Source organism: Salvelinus sp. IW2-2015, linkage group LG8, assembly GCF_002910315.2.
Source record: "Salvelinus sp. IW2-2015 linkage group LG8, ASM291031v2, whole genome shotgun sequence".
Lineage (NCBI taxonomy): Eukaryota > Metazoa > Chordata > Actinopteri > Salmoniformes > Salmonidae > Salvelinus > Salvelinus sp. IW2-2015.
This window is the reverse complement of record NC_036848.1, coordinates 39,275,080-39,294,557: the sequence shown is the minus strand read 5'-3', so window position 1 is coordinate 39,294,557 and position 19,478 is coordinate 39,275,080. Positions and strand designations below refer to the sequence as shown.

The following is a 19,478-nucleotide window of genomic DNA, read 5'->3' as shown; positions in this document are numbered from 1 at the left end:
CAATGAAAACACATAACATGGAATATACCCACCCAGCTCACATCCTGACCAACTAAACAAAGGGCAGCTCATGACTGGAGGGCAGCTCATGACTGGAGGGCAGCTCATGACTGGAGGGCAGCTCATGACTGGAAGGCAGCTCCTGGCTGACTGGCGACTCTGGCAGGTCCCTGGCTGACTGGCGACTCTGGCAGGTCCTGGCTGACTGGCGACTCTGGCAGGTCCTGGCTGACTGGCGACTCTGGCAGGTCCTGGCTGACTGGCGACTCTGGCAGGTCCGGCTGACTGGCGGCTTCCTGGCGACTGGCGGGCTCTGGCGGCTCATGATGGCGGGCGGCACTGACGGCTCCTGACTGGCGGGCGGCACTGACGGCTCCTGACTGGCGGGCGGCACTGGCAGCTCCTGACTGACGGGCGGCTCTGGCGGCTCAGGACAGACGGGTGGCTCTGGCGGCTCAGGACAGACGGGCGGCTCTGACGGCGCTGGGCAGACGGGCGGCGCAGGCGGCGCTGGCAGAGGGCCGGCTCAGACGGCGCTGGGCAGACGAGCAGACTCTGGCCGGCTGATGTGCACAGTATGCCTGGTGTGTGGTGCCGGAACTGGTGGTACCGGACTAAGGAAACGCACATCAAGGCTAGTGCGGGGAGGAGGAACAGGGCATACTGGACCCTGGAGACGCACATTAGGCCTAGTGCGTGGTGCCGGAACTGGTGGTACCGGGCTGGGGACACGCATCTCAGGGCTAGTGCGGGGGAGGAGGACAGGGCGTACTGGACTCTGGAGACGCACAGGAAGCTTGGTGCGTGGTGTTGGCACTGGTGGTACTGGGCCGAGGAATTGCAATTATAATATTGACAAAATTCCAGTGAAACTTTCTGCTTTTCAACGGCAGGTTTTCTTGTCATGGTCCTTAATTTATAAACACAATTTTTCTCCACACAGATATTATATATAGAATAATCGGGATATATTGTATAAAAATACTTCTTTGTTTTTAGAATATTGGTTCCCGAAATAATATCCTATTGGTGGAGCCAACTGGTAAATGCAGAGGGTCTTTTACTCAGTTATAAGTAATTCTTATCACTTTACAAGGTCCTGTAACACCTAAAAATGTTGGCAATTGTTTTAGACGCCATTTCCTCAGGTGTTGCTCTGTTATTCAGGAACGTGTCAAGACCTGACCCTCAGAGCCTACCTTCTATTGACCCTGTTGACTCATCAGTAGGAAAGATTTGTTTCTCTTTTGGTCCATTCAACAACAGAGCGATACAAACCTTGTTTCAGCAGGATGTTGTATCTATACCTTATGTCATGCCTTATTGGAATGCATTTATTGWTAATATCTGTTGGAAAAAAGTTTGGATGTTGCCACACACATACCTACTTGTTAACAAAATTAAGGAAGTTTCCTTTAAAATTATTCATAAATATTATCCTGCCAACCACTATATGAAGAAGTTTAAGGAAAACATCAACTCAAATTGCTCCTTTTGTAATGACGACCCAGAAACAGTGTTGCATCTTTTTTGGCATTGTATATATGTAAGAAAACTGTGGCAAGACATCAGTAGATTTATAATTGAACACATTTATGAAGATTTTACACTATTGTGGAGATTCTTTACATACGATAGAAATAAGCTGAAACATTTTTATGTAATTCATTTCATTATTCTTTTGTCCACATTTCATATACACAAATGTAAATTTACTAACAAAAAAACACATTTTCTTACCCTACAAAAAGAAATGTAACTGTATTTTAAGACAGTTAAACACTCTACTAACAAAAAGCTGTTAGAATTGTAAGTGTATGTATGTRCCTTAAGGTCCTTGTGTAATTGTAATGTGATATTGTACCCCCTAGCTCGATTGTCCATTATATATAATCTATATATACTTGTGTTCCCTTATGTACTTTCTGTATTGATTTGTTGTTAATAAAATAAAAAAACATAAAAAAATAAAAAAACATTGGTAACCAGTTTATAATGGCAACGAGGCACCTCTGGGGCTTGTGGGACATGGCCAATATACCAAGGCTAAGGGCTGTATCCAGGCACTGTACCACACCCCCTCGGGCCTTACTGCTTAGTTATCAATATTTAGCGGCAATACTGACTGTTTGGAAACAATTAAAGACGACAATATCTTTGTATTAACTGTGTTATTTTCCCCGCTTATGTTATATGATAGCGTGGCCGAGCGGTCTAAGGCGCTGGATTAAGGCTCCAGTCTCTTCGGGGGCGTGGGTTCGAATCCCACCGCTGTCAATYTATATCTTTTTTATCCCGGGTGATGTACTCAGACAGTCCAAGCGGTAACTCGCGAACAGAGCAGACTATAATTATGGATACACTGTATTAACAAAACGTAGCAATGCTACTCAATTTCACACGGTATTATGACATCAAGTACATTATCTTATTTTAAGAGCTTTTGCGACATCTGCAGGCAAGAAAGTTAACGTTTTTATCGCTTTGCATTGTGGGAACACAAATAGCAGCTCCTCCCCACGTGTGGCCATGTCTGTGTGAAGCTCTAGAGCCAAGCAACATGGCAGCATTCGCAGACAGCTACCGCAACTTTAGCCAGCTCACTTGAAGTGAACGTGAATGACATAAACGGAGGGGAACGGTCAAATGGGCAGGTGAGATTTAGTCCTCAGTTTAATTGATATACCAGTGAAAACTTATTTTAAAACAATCGAGGCCTGGCAAATAACTTTCAATTATTTTCATTGCTCGGTACATTAATAGCTAACGTTACAGATATAACGTTAGCTAGCTAGCCACAATTACTTTGCGGTTTTGGACCGCGTTACTCTTGTTATTTCACTAATTCGTTTTAGCGATTCGTTTTGACTCACTGGGTTTGGTCGAATGACTAGCTCGCTAACACAGATATACTAGCTCGTTAGCTACTAACGTTAGCCGTCTTAAGCAGGTGACTTGTCATGATGTGTCAATGTAAATAAGCTATGTACGCTAACGCTAGCAAATTCCACTAACGCATGCTATTTTACTGCGATAACTACACACGATGATAAAGGTATTTAGTTTACACCTTTAACTTAGCTACATAACTAGTTGTTGGCTAGTTAGCTATGTTGCTTAWGGTGATAATGTGTGTCTGTAGCTAACGTTAGCTAGCTCGATGGTAGTCTAATTAATCAGGCTGTAACACACAAGTAATTGGGAACGTTACATAGTTCGTCTGCAAAATAGGGGAAATGTTCCTTACCAGCCAGAATGTTCAATACAATTARACTTACTCGACCAGTTGTCTGTGGGTTTTGTCCTTAAGCTGCTGGAATTTGAGACAAGGTATGCACAGGAAGGTATTGTTTACCTAATGAAATGTTATTTGTCACATGCGCCAAAACACAACAGGTGTGTAATCTTGACTGAGCTGCTAACTTATTGACCCTTGATCAACAATGCAGAGTTTAAAAGTAATGCATAACAATAACAAGGCTATATACAAGAAGGTACGAGGTAGTTGAGGTAATATGTAGGTAGGGGTAAAAGTGACTAGGCAAACAGGATAGATAATAAACAGAGTAGTAGCAGCTTTTGTGGAGAGTGTGAAAGTGGTTGTTGTGTCTGACATTCTCCCTGTAGTCTCATCATCGTCTCAGCAAACTTGATGATGGTGTTGGAGTCGTTCATGGTCAAACAGTCGTGGGTGAACATGGAGTACAGGAGGGGACTAAGCACGCACCCCTGAGGGGCCCCAGTGTTGAGGGTCAGCATGGCAGATGTTGTTACCTACCCTCACCACCTGAGGGTGGCCCATCAAAGTCGAGAATCAAGTTGCAGAGGGAGACAATGATTATGGTATATTCTGAATCAGGGGAGAATGGAGAACACACCTTTTTTTATATCTACTTTTTTTTTTWTATATATATATAAATCTCAATCCTCCCCTGATTCAGAATATAAAATGTTCATGGCATGCTTGGTTCAATAGCTATTGACAAAGAAACCCAAATATCCAATAAAAAACAGATTAATGTTCTCGGTACCGAACCAGACTTTTAAACAAGTTAACCTCACTAGGGTATGTGGGACGGTAGCGTCCCACCTCGTCAACAGCCAGTGAAACTGCAGGGCGCCAAATTCAAAACAACAGAAATCCCATAATTAAAATTCCTCAAACATACAAGTATTTTACACCATTTTAAAGATACACTTGTTGTAAATCCAGCCACAGTGTCCGATTTCAAAAAGGCTTTACYACGAAAGCACACCAAACYATTATGTTAGGTCAGAGCCAAGTCACAGAAAAACACAGCCATTTTTCTAGCCAAAGAGAGGAGTCACAAAAAGCAGAAATAGAGATACAATTAATCACTAACCTTTGATGATCTTCATCAGATGACACTCATAGGACTTCATGTTACACAATACATMTGTTTTGTTCGGTAAAGTTCATATTTGTATCCAAAAATCTGAGTTTACATTGGAGCGTTATGTTCAGTAGTTCCAAAATATCCGGTGATTTTGCAGAGAGCCACATCAATTTACAGAAATACTCATAATAAACATTGCTAAAAGATACAACTGTTATGCATGGAATTTTAGATCCACTTCTCCTTAATGCAACCACTGTGTCAGATTTCKAAAAAAACTTTACGGAAAAAGCACACCATGCAATAATCTGAGTACGGCGCCCAGAGACAAACAACCCAAACAGATATCCGCCATATTGTGTAGTCAACAGAAGTCAGAAATAGCATTATAAATATTCACTTACCTTTGATCTTCATCAGAATGCACTCCCAGGAATCCCAGTTCCACAAATGTTTGATTTGTTCGATAAAGTCCATCATTTATGTCCAAATACCTCCTTAGTTAAAGTAGCTACAAATATTCAAATGTAAACTTTTTTTTCTTTTTCTTGAATCGTACTCCAACAATTTTTTGATACTTAAACTCCATGACACTCCCTCCATTGTCACTATTAACTTATGGCTGGGATGATACCAGTATCGCGATCCTCATTAGTATCTTGGCAAGGAAACAAAACATGAAGCGGATTTAACTTCTTTAGGAAAACAGCCCTAATGTTAGAAACAAGCAATTTTGTTATCCAGAGTCAGATGTAGTTATTTTCCAAGCTATAGCACACAAGATATTACATACAGCAGGTTTTTAAAGGACCAAAGAGTGTGCTTTGGTCCTTTAAACCACTAGTTCTTTCCTTCCCCCTCTATGGGTGACAGGGGGTCTGATTGAAGTTATTCATTGCAAACCTGATCTGACATATTTGGATTCTTGTAGTCAGTCATGACATTGTTTTATATTTGCGAGTTCCAGTACTAGCTGTATATACGGGAGACGTAGGTCTATATTCTGAAGACGCGGGTTTGATTTTAGCGCCATTCTTCTGCGTCATAATTCACAAGACTTCTTTCCAACTTCGCCACGGTCTCCACCTGGCTAGCTAAGCTTATGCGCAGAAACACGTAATTAGGTCTAACGGTTGTCTCGTGCCGAACTGCTCATGTGCAGGCCTTGAAAGGCACTCTGTCGATTTTAGAAGATTTTTGACAAAGGAAAACATGTCACTTTAACAAGATGTTGAGCTACTTAAGACATTGGCTCGAATTTACGTCGTGCCTTTAGATTTTGAGAATTAACAACTAAGGACGAAATGTTATTTTCCCGAACTCGTCTGGTCTGTCGAATCTGCTTCACGAAAGGTTCCCGGAAGTATCGCAATGTTGGGCCTCTGGGTTTAGAAATTCTGTGGCATCTCTAGCTAGCTTTCCATCCAATTGGTGACAGATTTTCATGTGAATATCCAATCATCTGCATTAAAACAATATGTACATTTTCCCAACAGAGATGTTTCCATCAAATTGATAAACGGCTGCGTGTGATGAGTGCACATAAAAATATCTTTGGGAGTTAAATTCCCACATACCAAATAAAAAAGTTTTTTATTTATCGCATTATCAACTCTACTGATGGTTTTCTCAAAGAAACATTGCGTTGTAAAGCAAGTGTGCCCACTCTGGTATTGGCACGTGCGCTCTACACTGTATCTGCACGTATAGTCTACATGATGAGATTATTATGGAAAAATGAGCGAGATTCTTTTTGTCAAACGGAAGCCGAGCGTTGATCATGTAACCAGAATAAGACCCTTGATATTTATTGGAAAGTAGCCTCTGTTAGTGTCTCAGTCACTCAGCATTTCTTTCATCCTAGGTTGGGTCCCCAGAGGTCTGCTGCTGCTCTTTGACGTCTTCCCCAGACCTCTCCCCTCACTATGGCCAGTGAGGAGGACGATGACCCCATCATACAAGAGGTGAGTGACTAGGTTCCCCATTTTCCAGTATGTTTCTSCCCAAGCCTAGGTTTGATCTTCTTGGCAAGGCGATGGTGAGTGATGAAAAGAATATGAACCCAAGCTTTCTCTCTTTCTGTGTCTTTAGATTGATGTATACCTAGCTAAAAGCCTTGCGGACAAGCTATATCTGTTCCAGGTAAACCTACATCTATTCGGCATCAAGCTGTGTCGATTTGATATGTTTGTGGTAAAAATAATTTGTTAATCTTTATCTTGATTTTTTTCTCCTTTTTATAGTATCCAGTACGCCCTTCCTCTATGACCTATGATGATGTCACTCATCTATCTGCCAAGATCAAGCCCAAGCAGCAGAAGGTGTGACAGGGCTCCCTTGTTAGAGATTTCCATCTCCCATTGATACCTAAATGACAACTTATGATTCATCTTCCTCAGCCTGTTAATTATAAAACATTCTCAGCTTACGATTTGTCTCTCTGTAGGTGGAGTTGGAGATGGCCATTAACACTCTGAGTCCTAATTACTGTCGAAGTAAAGGAGAGCAGATTGCCCTCAATGTGGACGGAACCACCTCAGAGGACTCCAACACCTACTCTGTGTGAGTGCAATACTTAGTACACGTTGTGCTGGTTCACTTCTTAGTACTCTGTTAGTCCTTACGTCTCAGTTGTGTATGTGGCATGCTGGGAATTGACACTGATCATTGATCAATCTCCTTGCAGGAAGATGATGGACAAACAGACGTTCACATCCATCCAGTCCACAACCAACACCTCCAGATACGCTGCTGCTGTCTTCAGGAAAGGTAGCTGTGTTTCTGTACATTCATATCCAATCGGCCCTGATCAGCACTGTCAATGCTCCTGCTTGTGTTTATGTTAGTGTCAATATCTAAATGTTTGTCACTGACTTGTGTTGTCACCAGGGGAGCTCCACATCACGCCGCTGCACGGTATCCTCCAGATGCGACCCAGCTTCTCCTATCTGGATAAGGCTGACGGCAAACACAGAGAGAGGGAGGCCGCTAACGAAGGGGGAGACTCTTCTCAGGATGAGGTGGAGGAAGACGTCAAGGCCGTCACTGTAAGGAAACACACAGTTACAATCACAGTTCTCACACAATGATCCTCTTAAAACAATTGTTGAGCTCCGTTTCTTCGCTCTAGGTGAGGTTTTCCCGTCCTGAGTCGGACCAGGCTCGTCAGCGGCGTATCCAGTCGTACGACTTCCTTCAGAAGAAACAGGCAGAGGAGCCCTGGGTCTACCTGCATTACCACGGCCTCAACGTAATGAGGCGTTCTCATGCACTCTTTTCTGGCCTCTGTTAATCCAAGTCACTGCCAATACCAATTCAACACCTGCTTTATGTGTGTGTGTTTAGGATGGCCGGTCAGACCACGAGAGGCAATACCTGTACTGTCAGGCCATGGGAGGCTCTGAGAACACAGAACTGGTAAAAACACCAAAGTGAGTACTAACCCGTAGTGTCCCTATTTAAGTGTCTGCTTTTGCTTTATTTTTGTGCTGTTTTTTGACTGTCAGGCTGCTTTTGTGTGACCTCCCTTATGTCTCTTTCCTCCCACTCCCTTTATTCATCTCTCTTCTCTCAGGGAGTACCTGGCAATGCTCATGCCCCCTATCACAGAGGAGAAGATGTAAGTAACACTTACATGAAGTGTGTAATGTACTACTTATTCCATGTAAAATTTCAGGTATGAAACCGATGTCCTGTGTGTGTATCAGTGTGAGGCCCGTAGGTCCCAGTAATGTGCTGTCCATGGCTCAGCTCCGGACCCTGCCGCTAGGTGACCAGGTCAAAACCCTGTTGAAGAATGGTACGCTCACTAACGGCTAACCTTGTTACTTTCAATCCAATAAATTGTTATTGTCCCCAACGGAAATTGAAATATTTGTACACGCTTTTCTCCATCTTATTCTTTCCATCATTTCTCTCCTCCCCTCTAGTCAAAGTGATACCGTTTGCCAACCTGATGGGTTTGTTGACCCCTGGGACAGACTCCACTGCAGTGCTGCGCTGCATCCAGCAGGTGGCGCTACTGGTGCAGGGCAACTGGGTGGTCAAGAGGTGAGACCAGCAGAGCAGGACTGTGGAGGCACTCGGCCCTAGGGACCAGGTTCACAGATCAAAATTAAATCGATCCAAAATGTAGTTCTATTTCGGGTTTAGTTTTTCAATAACTAAATATGTGATTTCATGAACAGAGATTATGCTTGAATACTAAAAATATATTTATATTGTCCCAGAAATATTTCAGGTCATGTTCCTGAAACCAATTGAACAGTTTTTTTCTTCCCTCAGTGATGTGCTGTATCCTAAGAACAGCTGTAGTCCCCACAGTGGTGTGCCTGCTGAAGTGCTGTGTCGAGGAAGAGACTTTGTGGTGAGTCACACTGTATATATCCCTATCATATCTCATAGCATATCTTCCTACACAGGTCCACAGTAAAATGTACCACACGTTCAAATTTCAAGAGAATTCGTGGTGAAATAAAAACATTTTCGTTTTGAATCCTGTTAATTACCTGTTTCTCTTTTCAGATGTGGAGATTCACTCAGGAGCGCTCAGTGATGAGGAAGGAGATCACAGCCATCATCAAGGTAATCAGCTGTTTAAACAGTTGATACTACTAGTGATACATAGACCTATAGTCTCGCACCTGGCCAAAGATGATATACCCAATTAAAGTACAACTTTATTTAAAGTACATGGTGTAACACACTCACTAACAGTTAGCCCTAGAGGGTGTTACTAAATGTCTGTCCACACCTATTATTTTCAGCTCCCGCCGGAGGATGTGAAGGACTTCCTGGAACACATGGCGGTGCCTCGTATAAACCGTGGCTGGGAGTTCATGTTGCCAAGCGACAGTGACTTCATCAAAAAGCACCCTGACGTGGCCCAGCGGCAGCACATGCTGTGGATGGGGATACAGAGCAAGTAAGAGACGATATACGCGAACACACACTATCACTCACTGTTTCTCTTGGTATGGTAATGTGGAAAGAGACTATGGGTTGATTTTATTGTTCATGGTGGTTTTGTTTGCAGATTGGAGAAGGTCTTCAACTTCTCTAAGGAGGACGTGGTATCCAAAAAGCACCCACAAACAGGTGTGTACTGATTGTGTGCTCATAGGAAAGTCCCTCTGGCATAAGGTATTTATGTGTCTCTAGCTGAAAACTGTGTGCCTCTCTGTTACAGAAGCTATGCATGTGAGTGGCGAGCAGCGTCTGAAAGCAGCCCAAGAGCGTGCACGACAGAACCAGCCCTCTCTTCAGAAGGACCTGAGCGCTCGTCGACAGGGAAAGGGTGGAGCCGGACCGAGCGGTGGAACCGGAGTCAGAGTCAAAGAGGAACCTGTCAGCGACGGTGAAGACGAACCCATGGACACATCCTCTTCCTCCTCCGCTCTCCCTAACGGGTTGGTAAACGGTTACCCATCCGCCGCCACTTCCGCTGCCTTGAATCCTCATAACGGGCACGGCGGGACTCACACGCACTCACCGTCCCCTGAGCTGAGGGACTTTGTGTGGAACATGTTCAGGAAGCAGCATGTGCTGACGCTGAGCGAAGTCAAGAGGCTGTTCAACCTCCACCTGGCCTCCCTGCCTCCCGGAGACAGCCTGTTCCACTCCATCTCAGACCGCCTGCTACAGGATACTATACTGATGAGCCACTGCAAACAGATACTGGTGCCTGTGAGTATTAGAGCCCTAACCCTGCTACAGGATTACTATCCGATGAGGTTTGGTCTTGGTTTAAGATTGTGAAAAGGACATGGGGATGGGGTTAGTTCCACTGGAAAGCGTAAACTGACAACCCACTGTGGTACTGGAGGACTTCAGTTAGACAGGCCTGTTCTTCCACCCGATGAGTAAGCCTGGATATCCAAAGAAACATCCTCTCCCTGAACTAAAGACATCGGCGTTAGGCTCCCAGCCAGATGAAACTTAGCCTGCCTGGGCTCTCTGCTACTCCTGAATGGTGGTCTCTTGCTTGCCTCAGGAGTGCGGCTATCACCTTTCCTAAACAGAATAACAAAGTAACGGTGGTTTTGGTATGTGACCTATCCCTGTAGCAGCACACCAGCTTTGCTCCTGAGGGTAGTAGGTAGAGAGCAGTGATGCACTGGAGGGTTGGCCTTCTCAGGTTCAGCTCTGAATAGAGCCTGATGACTGTGGGATTGTAGAATCTAGCTGTTCAATTGAACTACAACCCACCAGCRTGCACTGTACCTTAGGCGAAGCCTACATTTCCCTGTGAGGTGTGGCTCTTCAAACGTTGCTCTCATTGTTATGTCTTAATTCCATAGGACACATCAGAGAAACAGTTGAATGAACATTGTTAGCATTAATACCAAGACATGCCTATTGTATGGATAAGGAGCTCATCTTCTCCCTCGTATCAGATCCCCTTTCAACCTGGCTTAGGTTCTTATCCTCCTCTCTCTCCTCAGGAGGTGGTAGGATTTTAGGCCCTGGAGGGGTGGAGTACCCCAGCCCACTGTTAAATAGCTTCCGTTATTGGCTGAGAGGACAAAGCCTATTACTGGTTAGAAATTGGCTAGGATCAGATTAACTGTAAACATTAGGCAGACTGAAGGTAAAATGTTTAGATCATCCTCTAGGGCAACTTCATCCTATCCCAGCAGAGGTTAATGCTTACTGGGAGTGGAGAGGGTTGATTTAGGGATTGGTTTATTTGTTTTGGTCATTTAGCAGTTGCTCTTATCAAGAGCGACTTAGTCATTTTATGAACACAGCACGCCTGTCTGTAGATGTGCATTGCCTCAGTGTTTTGTTGGGATTGGGAATAATACAAAGTGTTGTAAAAAAGGTCTCTTCTGTCTGTAAATCCAAGTGCAATGAGATTGTGTGGGTCACTTCAGCGGTTTCTTTCCTGTCCCCTTAGTTTCTTCAGTTGTCTTTCTCTTCTCTTCACTCCATTTCATTGGTTCTATCTATTTTATCCTCTCCTCTTTCTTGTCATTTCAATAGTTGTTTCCTTCCTCTCTTTTCTTCCCTGTAGTTTCCAGCCCAGAGCACAGCAGCTGCTGATGAGCAGAAGGTGTTTGCTGTGTGGGAGACAGGAGAGACCTTCGACAAGGTAACAACGACAGGGGCAAGGGTGGGGTTCTATATATCAAGTCTGTACAAATGTTTTTTTTCCTGTTTGTTCCACATTCCTACTGAATCACTCGGAGTATGTGTATGTCCTGTATTATGGTTTTGAAGTCATTGAGAAATACATGGATCGTGTCTTAAGCCGTTTGCCTTCTCTAACTTGAGATCAGGATGTGTTTAAGGATTCTACTGTCTACATTTCAAGATCTTGTTGTATGTCCTGCCCCTCAGCATCGTCAGGTCCTGTATGAGATCTTCATGAAGAACTACCGAGTGAGGAGGAACGTGATCCAGACCAGGCTGACGCAGGAGATGGGAGACCAGGTTACCAAGGCTGATGTGGACCGCCTGCTTAAGGTACGACTGGTCTCCGAACATAGTTATAGAACAGACTGTTGAACAGCGTCTCAAACTGGCTTTAGAAACAGGCTCTAGAATGGGCTGTTAGAACCAACTTTATAATAGGCTCTGGAACCAGCTTTAGAATGGGTTCTAGAACCAACTTTATAATAGGCTCTGGAACCAGCTTTAGAATGGGTTCTGGAACCAACTTATAATAGAGTTGCCATTGAGTAACTGAGTGGGTACAGAGTTGACACAGTTGCAAAGCTCTAGGAGCACCTTCAGAACTGTCTCAAGAACCAGCTGTGTTTCTAACCTATGTTCTCTGGTCCTTTCTTATTAGGAGTGCTGTGTGAGCTTTGGAGGGATGTGGTACCTAAAGGGTACCCTACAGTCCTGACAAAGTTGAGGACACGCCCCTGTGGCCACCATCAACCAACCAAACCCACTCCCCCAGAGCCTAGTGGGAGGGCTCTGTACGGGGAGGCGGGACAGCCAGACACGCAAACCAATTGTAGCCCTCCTGCCCCCAGCTCTCCGGACTGGGATTGGAGGACTGAGATGTCCGTCATCTGCTCCGGTCAGAACATGACACTTGTTGTTAATGCAGCTAAAGAAGTCACTTCTAAGCTCGGCCCAAACGGAGCCGATCTGTTGGACAGAAGACCTTCCATATTCACGCTAAGGGCTGGAGCAGGAGCAGAGGAGATGTATATGACCGAGACAATACTGAAAAAATTGGAGGTGATGTACTATGCCATTATTTCCCAATCTGTTTCTCTAGTACCCCCCCGAACTGCTCATTTTTGCTCTATCCCAGAACCGGTACACTTGATCCAACTAATGTAGGTGGGCTGGTTCAGGGTCTGAGCACAAATGTGCAGTCCTGGAGGTACTCGAGGAATGGATCGGGGAACACTGTACAGTCGTGGCCAAAGTTTTGAGAATGACACACCCATTAATTTTCACAAAGTCTGCTGCCTCAGTTTGTATCATGGCAATTTGCATATATTCCAGAATGTTATGAAGAGTGATCAGATGAATTGCAATTAATTGCAAAGTCCCTCCTTTGCCATGCAAATGAACTGAATCCCCAAAAAATATTTCCACTGCATTTCAGCCCTGCCACAAAAGGACCAGCTGACATCATGTCAGTGATTCTCTCGTTAACACAGGTGTGTGTGTTGACGAGGACAAGGCTGGAGATCACTCTGTCATGCTGATTGAGTTTGAATATCAGACTGGAAGCTTCAAAAGGAGGGTGGTGCTTGGAATCATTGTTCTTCCTCTGTCAACCATGGTTACCTGCAAGGAAACATCATTGCTTTGCACAAAAAGGGCTTCACAGGCAAGGATATTGCTGCCAGTAAGATTGCTCCTAAATCAACCATTTATCGGATCATCAAGAACTTCAAGGAGAGCGGTTCAATTGTTGTGAAGAAGGCTTCAGGGCGCCCAAAAAAGTTCAGCATGCGCCAGGACCATCTCATAAAGTTGATTCAGCTGTGGGGCACCACCAGTACAGAGCTAGCTCAGGAATGGCAGCAGGCAGGTGTAAGTGCATCTGCACGCACAGTGAGGCAAAGACTTTTGGATGATGGCCTGGTGTCAAGAAGTGCAGCAAAGAAGCCACTTCTCTCCAGGAAAAACATCAGGGACAGACTGATATTCTGCAAAAGGTACAGGGATTGGACTGCTGAGGACTGGGGTAAAGTCATTTTCTCTGATGAATCCCCTTTCCGATTGTTTGGGGAATCCGGAAAAAAAGCTTGTCCTGAGAAGACAAGGTGCGCGCTACCATCAGTCTTGTGACATGCCAACAGTAAAGCATCCTGAGGCCATTCATGTGTGGGGTTGCTTTTCAGCCAAGGGAGTGGGCTCTCTCACAATTTTGCCTAAGAACACAGCCATGAATAAAGAATGGTACCAACAGATCCTCCGAGAGCAACTTCTCCCAACCATCCAGGAACAGTTTGGTGATGAACAATGTCTTTTCCAGCATGATGGAGCACCTTGCCATAATGCAAAAGTGATAACTAAGTGGCTCGAGGAACAAAATATCGATATTTTGGGTCCATGGCCAGGAAACTCCCCAGACCTTAATCCCATTGAGAACTTGTGGTCAATCCTCAAGAGGCGGGTGGACAAACAAAAACCCACAAATTCTGACAAACTCCCAGCATTGATTATGCAAGAATGGGCTGCCATCAGTAAGGATGTGGCCCAGAAGTTAATTGACAGCATGCCAGGGCGGATTGCAGAGGTCTTGAAAAAGAAGGGTCAACACTGCACATTTTGACTCTTTGCATCAACTTCATGTAATTGTCAAAAGCCTTAGACACTTATGAAATGCCTGTAATTATACTTCAGTATTCCATAGTAACATCTGACAAAAATATCTAAAGACACTGAAGCAGCAAACTTTGTGGAAATTAATATTTGTGTCATTCTCAAAACTTTTGGTCATGACTGTACTATGCCATTGAGAATTAGACTATTTTGATAGTGATCCTTAATTATTTTGTTTTTGAATTAAGCAAATCAAATTGTATTTGTCACATGCTTCAAATACAACAACATGTGTAGACCTTACAGTGAAATGCTTACTTACAAGCCCTTAACCAACAATGCAGTTAAGAAAATTATCTAAAAAATTTAAATAAGAAATTAAATAGAAGTGTTTTACTAGACTGAGGGTGGTGTCCACTAAGGAAGCAAGTGAGTGCAGTTCATAGTCCAATTAGTTTTTATTTTTTTCTCCACAATTTCGATCTTGTCTCATTGCTGCAACTCTCCAGCCGGCTTGGGAGGTGAAGGTCGAGTCATGCGTCCTCCGAAACATGACCTGCCAAAGTGCGCTGCTTAACACCGGCCCGCTTGAACCCGGGTCTGTAGTGACACCTCTAGCACTGCGATACAGTGCCTTGTACCGCTGCGTCACTCGGGAGGCCCAGTCCAATGATTTTAACCTGATAGTGGCCTCTAAAAAAATATATATATATTTAAAAATCCATTTTACTATTCGCCTCCCCTGGAGTTTAAGGCCGTAACCAGGGTAGCACATTGCCAGGCTTGAGTTTTAAAATTCTCGTTACTCTTTTCTTGACTTTTAATTCAGGGAGAGTGGAGGAATTATAACTTTGGTTKGATATTCACTCCCCCGTCACTGATACAGAGGACAGCCCAGCATCGTGTTGAGGGTTATAGATGGGTTGGCGAACATGATGCGCGCATCGATGTGGCTGGAAGGCGTGAGTTATGATTCTGAACGGTCAGATGGCTAGCAACAATGACAAGTTGCCATGTGGGTGGCTCGTTTCAGCTTGTAACTTGTTAACCCTTTGACGCATACAATCACTTATTTGTGATCAATGTTGAGTGGTCCATGCAGCGTACGATCTCAAATACGTGATTGGAACAGTAGCAACAGAACGTATGACGCCACAAACGCATCTAAACAGCATTGTTGTCTGAACAGCATCTAAATATTATTTTGTACTGATGGAAAGTAAAGGTCTTAAACTTTATTCCTCCATTTTACAATAAAAGGTCAAAGATAAAAGAACTTCATCATCCAAGCATCACACGGAACACATCCACAGCTCAAACTCATTCAATAAACCAGTCTAAGTTGTGCTGACAAAAAAACAAAACAAGTTGTCGACCTAACAGCTAGACTAGTTTACAATATACCACATCTCTGGTGGGCACAAAAGACTAATGTAATGTTTAGAAAATAAATGCGTCAGCTAAGCTAACAGCAGCTACATTCTTTATGATGGCAGCCATGTTTCTTTACGTTTTGCGAGAACTCCCTAATCCCAGACTTCACTATAATGCCGCATTCAAAACTGGGAAATTGGAAATCTCCGACTTCAGTGTATTGAAAACCACTGGGAACTCTGAAAATAATGAGCTCCGACTGGTGAAAAATAGATTTGAACGTCGTACAACTCGGGACCTCTTTCTAAAGCTCTGACTTTCCGACGTGAAGCTCACTTGTGTCATGATTTTACCTTGTATTTTTCAGAGTTCCAAGTAGTTTTGAACACAGCATAAGATGCAAATAAACAAAGTCAAAGATGGTTGCACCCATTGCCCAGAAAATATCATGTTAGTTTGGCCACTTCAGCATATTACAAATCTGCATGAGCTTGTTACTAGAGAACATGAAAAGTTTTTAGTTTTTGACCAATCACAAAGCAAAAAAAATTGTTATCGCCTCACAGATCATCACCCAAATACAAGCCTACTGCCAAGCCGTAGCACTAACAGGGCTGACAGATTTGGTTGAAACCATTTTAGTGGAGTTTGAGGGGCATTCATTTAATTTGTGGGGGGTTTCAGTGCACTGGYGAAGGTATCGTGGGGGGATATGATGGACGAAATAATACTATGAAGGGGGATTTATCAATAAATTGGTGGACAAACACAGAAGTTTATAAACTATAAATATACTGTGTACTTCAAGTAATACTTGAAGTTTATATAAATGTAACCAAGTTTTGGAAGGAGAATGATAACTGATCCACCCACAACATTCATCCCCTTAGATGGCACCAAAGCTTAATCCTGTCTAGCTCCATAGTTTACGAAAACCCATTATCTACAACCTCGCTTCACTCATGCCACGTTCTCTGCATACAATATAGCTGATTTAGACGCACGCACCATTCAATCTGATCGCCTGCACAAACTACCTCACTTTGTTGCTTACATGACTTTGTCCACCACCCTGTTCTCATTATCCTCGACCAGGCTAAAACCTATCCAAGCCATAATACTCACCGCATTTGAGAAATATCTTCCTCGCTTGGTGACGAGGCAGGCATCTGTAGGCTACATGTGGTGATAATACGTTGACATGGTGATGAAATGTAGCCACCACTATAGCCTAGTTTTTCCAGGGGAGAATAAATTTGTCATTTTTAAAAATGAAGAAAAAGTATTTAGGATGCCAGCCTTTCCCGGCCTTAGACATGGTCGCCATATGTACTATATATGCTCATACCACTCTCACTTGTTGTATGCCACTATTGTATCAAATACACCGGATTTAGTGCCTCAGGTTTCCCGCCCTATCTCACACGCAGCCCCGCAGATAGGCTAATACCAAAGCCTAAAGTGCTAAAAACTCACTCTGTAAGGGCTGTTTATTCATATTTAGATCGTACGTGTCAAAAGGTTAATGATACCATGTCGTGTTTTGACTGATGTCATTTCTATGCTATTATGGCAAAAATTCACAAGCTCGCTAACCAACAACTCTAATGATGTATTTAAGGAGACAAGTGCTCATTGTGCAAATGTATTTGTTTTCAATTAACATTTGGAGAATATAATTGACATGTCAACAGTCTAAGGCGCTAACCCCCCCCCATCTATTTTTCCCCATAGTTGCGCACGCGTTGGTTTTGTTCCTAAACAATTAGTCTAGAAAACAGATTGTTGTACAGCGATAGTTGGATCAACATGAGTAGATAGACACATTAAACTACTGTTGTGAGTAAATTAAAAGAGAGGAGTGTGTCGAGGACTGAGGTGAATTATAATACAGGAGTGAATTGGTGTTGAAGTTATCGCAATAATTTACAACCAAATACTATCTGAATAAAACTTACATTTTTTTATTTAACCCTATAGGACTCCCAATCACAGCCGGATGTGACGCAGCCTGGTAGCAAATCCTTTAAACTGTTAACCCAAAGTTGTACCACGAGTGGAGGTGAATGTTACTTTGAAAGAAACTTAAACAAATTAATTTTATATTCGATACAGACATATTTCAAAACTGCACAGTTATGCACTTGGTAGTGGATCCTCATGGAAAATGTGAATAAAAACAATTGATTGTTGAGATTGGTTTGCTATTATTTAACGGTTAGAGTATTTAGAAGAAAAGAGGATTGGCGATGTCTGGGAGATGAGTGGATTTAATTGTTGGCGCATTCAAAGGAAGCCAACAGAGTACATGTTAAAATATCTGCCAGCATTGTTTGGACCTGGTATGATTTGGTTAAGATATGCTTACTGCTGTGTGTCGCCCCTTGCTCCCATCTTAGGTCTCTATAAAAGTGCCTCCGCAGACATTCAGGACAAACTAAGTAATCACTGATATTAATATAAAAGAGGTCAAATTAGAATGTTTTTCTGACTATAGCTATTTTCAACATCAACAAAAMAATCTATCTGGCATTTCATGAAGACTTGCACAATCAGTGCAACCGTCTGAAGCATTCCACAACTTTCTGTCCATGCAATATTCACGTTTTTCAGGTGAATTAATTTGATCAATGATCTCAATAGGCTATTGGTTATTTTTCCGTTGGTATTATCTTTTGCTCAATAAAAATTGCAATAATGGAAAGCCTATTGTCTGATTTTCATCTCCTTCAGATAAGCTGTCACACAGGAGTGGATTGCCTGATATGTCAGTATTACATGTCAAATCAAATTGTATTTGTCACATACACATGGTTAGCAGATGTTAATGCGAGTGTAGCGAAATGCTTGTGCTTCTAGTTCCGACAATGCAGTAATAACCAACGAGTAATCTAACCTAACAATTCCACAACTACTACCTTATACACACAAGTGTAAAGGGATAAAGAATATGTACATAAAGATATATGAATGAGTGATGGTACAGAACGGCATAGGCAAGATGCAGTAGATGGTATCGAGTACAGTATATACATATGAGATGAGTAATGTAGGGTATGTAAACATAAAAGTGCATAGTTTAAAGTGGCTAGTGATACATGTATTACATAAATATGGCAAGATGCAGTAGATGATATAGAGTACAGTATATACATATACATTATATTAAGTGGCATTTTTAAAGTGGCTAGTGATACATTTTTGATCAATTCCATTATTAAAGTGAGCTGGAGTTGAGTCAGTATGTTGGCAGCAGCCACTCGATGTTAGTGGTGGCTGTTTAACAGTCAGATGGCCTTGAGACAGAAGCTGTTTTTCAGTCTCTTGGTCCCAGCTTTGATGCACCTGTACTGACCTCGCCTTCTGGATGATAGRGGGGTGAACAGGCAGTGGCTCGGGTGGTTGTTGTCCTTGATGATCTTTATGGCCTTCCTGTGACATCGGGTGGTGTAGGTGTCACACACAGGAGTGGATTGCCTGATATGTCAGTATTACCAGCCCTTTGATGTACAGGTCTTGATGTGATTTAATGAGAAACAGCAGAGACACAAACGACATCAGAGGGAAACAGGATCTTTTAGTGGTGATAAATGATTCACTGAATTGTAATGGAGAGAACACAGCCCCTTTCATCCATCATTCAGTCTACTCTGTGGCCAGTTCCATTTTTAAACATTGATAATTAAAGACCTTTGAGTTGAATGACTCAGATCTAAGGTCAATTTTGTGGTGAGGTCTAAGGTGAGTCAGAGGAAAAGGAGAGGTGCAGGGACTGACCCCAGTTTAGCCCCTCCCACCAGCCTCCACTGGTACAAGCCTTATCAGCATAATGTGTCTGCCAAGAACACTGCAGTTGACATTTACAGTAACTGTAAAATACATCAGTTAACAGTGTTTTATCACTCAGATTAAAGCAGTGATGTGTGGAKTCAATGGTAATCTATTTTATTCCTTGATTACTATCAACAGCAACAGCATCATAGGACAGTTAATGTTACATACAAA

The 19,478-nt window shown here is 43.0% G+C and overlaps 1 protein-coding gene and 1 non-coding gene across 2 annotated transcripts; both read left to right on the top strand.

Moving 5' to 3' along the window:
• Nucleotides 1-2,195: 2,195 nt before the first annotated feature.
• On the top strand, nucleotides 2,196-2,277 carry trnal-aag (transfer RNA leucine (anticodon AAG)). The gene has a single exon. It is a non-coding gene; the product is annotated as a tRNA-Leu (tRNA).
• A 239-nt stretch (nucleotides 2,278-2,516) lies between these two features.
• LOC111967888 (DNA-directed RNA polymerase III subunit RPC5) lies at nucleotides 2,517-18,180 on the top strand. The gene is made up of 20 exons (XM_023993312.2): nucleotides 2,517-2,654; nucleotides 6,223-6,322; nucleotides 6,450-6,500; nucleotides 6,602-6,679; nucleotides 6,805-6,920; nucleotides 7,045-7,127; nucleotides 7,248-7,405; nucleotides 7,489-7,608; nucleotides 7,704-7,789; nucleotides 7,933-7,977; nucleotides 8,066-8,157; nucleotides 8,288-8,408; nucleotides 8,643-8,724; nucleotides 8,883-8,942; nucleotides 9,125-9,282; nucleotides 9,394-9,455; nucleotides 9,547-10,043; nucleotides 11,374-11,451; nucleotides 11,700-11,825; nucleotides 12,154-18,180. Exons 2-20 carry the CDS (start codon nucleotides 6,284-6,286, stop codon nucleotides 12,208-12,210), a joined length of 2,109 nt encoding a protein of 702 aa, XP_023849080.1. The 5' UTR covers nucleotides 2,517-2,654; nucleotides 6,223-6,283; the 3' UTR covers nucleotides 12,211-18,180.
• Nucleotides 18,181-19,478: the final 1,298 nt, after the last annotated feature.

Excerpts from the sequence above, each read along its gene's own strand:
- LOC111967888 (XM_023993312.2), top strand. The coding sequence starts at position 6,284 with ATGGCCAGTGAGGAGGACGATGACCCCATCATACAAGAG. Across the intron at positions 6,921-7,044 it reads GACTCCAACACCTACTCTGT|GAAGATGATGGACAAACAGA; the intron begins GTGAGTGCAATA and ends ATCTCCTTGCAG. Across the intron at positions 8,943-9,124 it reads AGATCACAGCCATCATCAAG|CTCCCGCCGGAGGATGTGAA; the intron begins GTAATCAGCTGT and ends TATTATTTTCAG.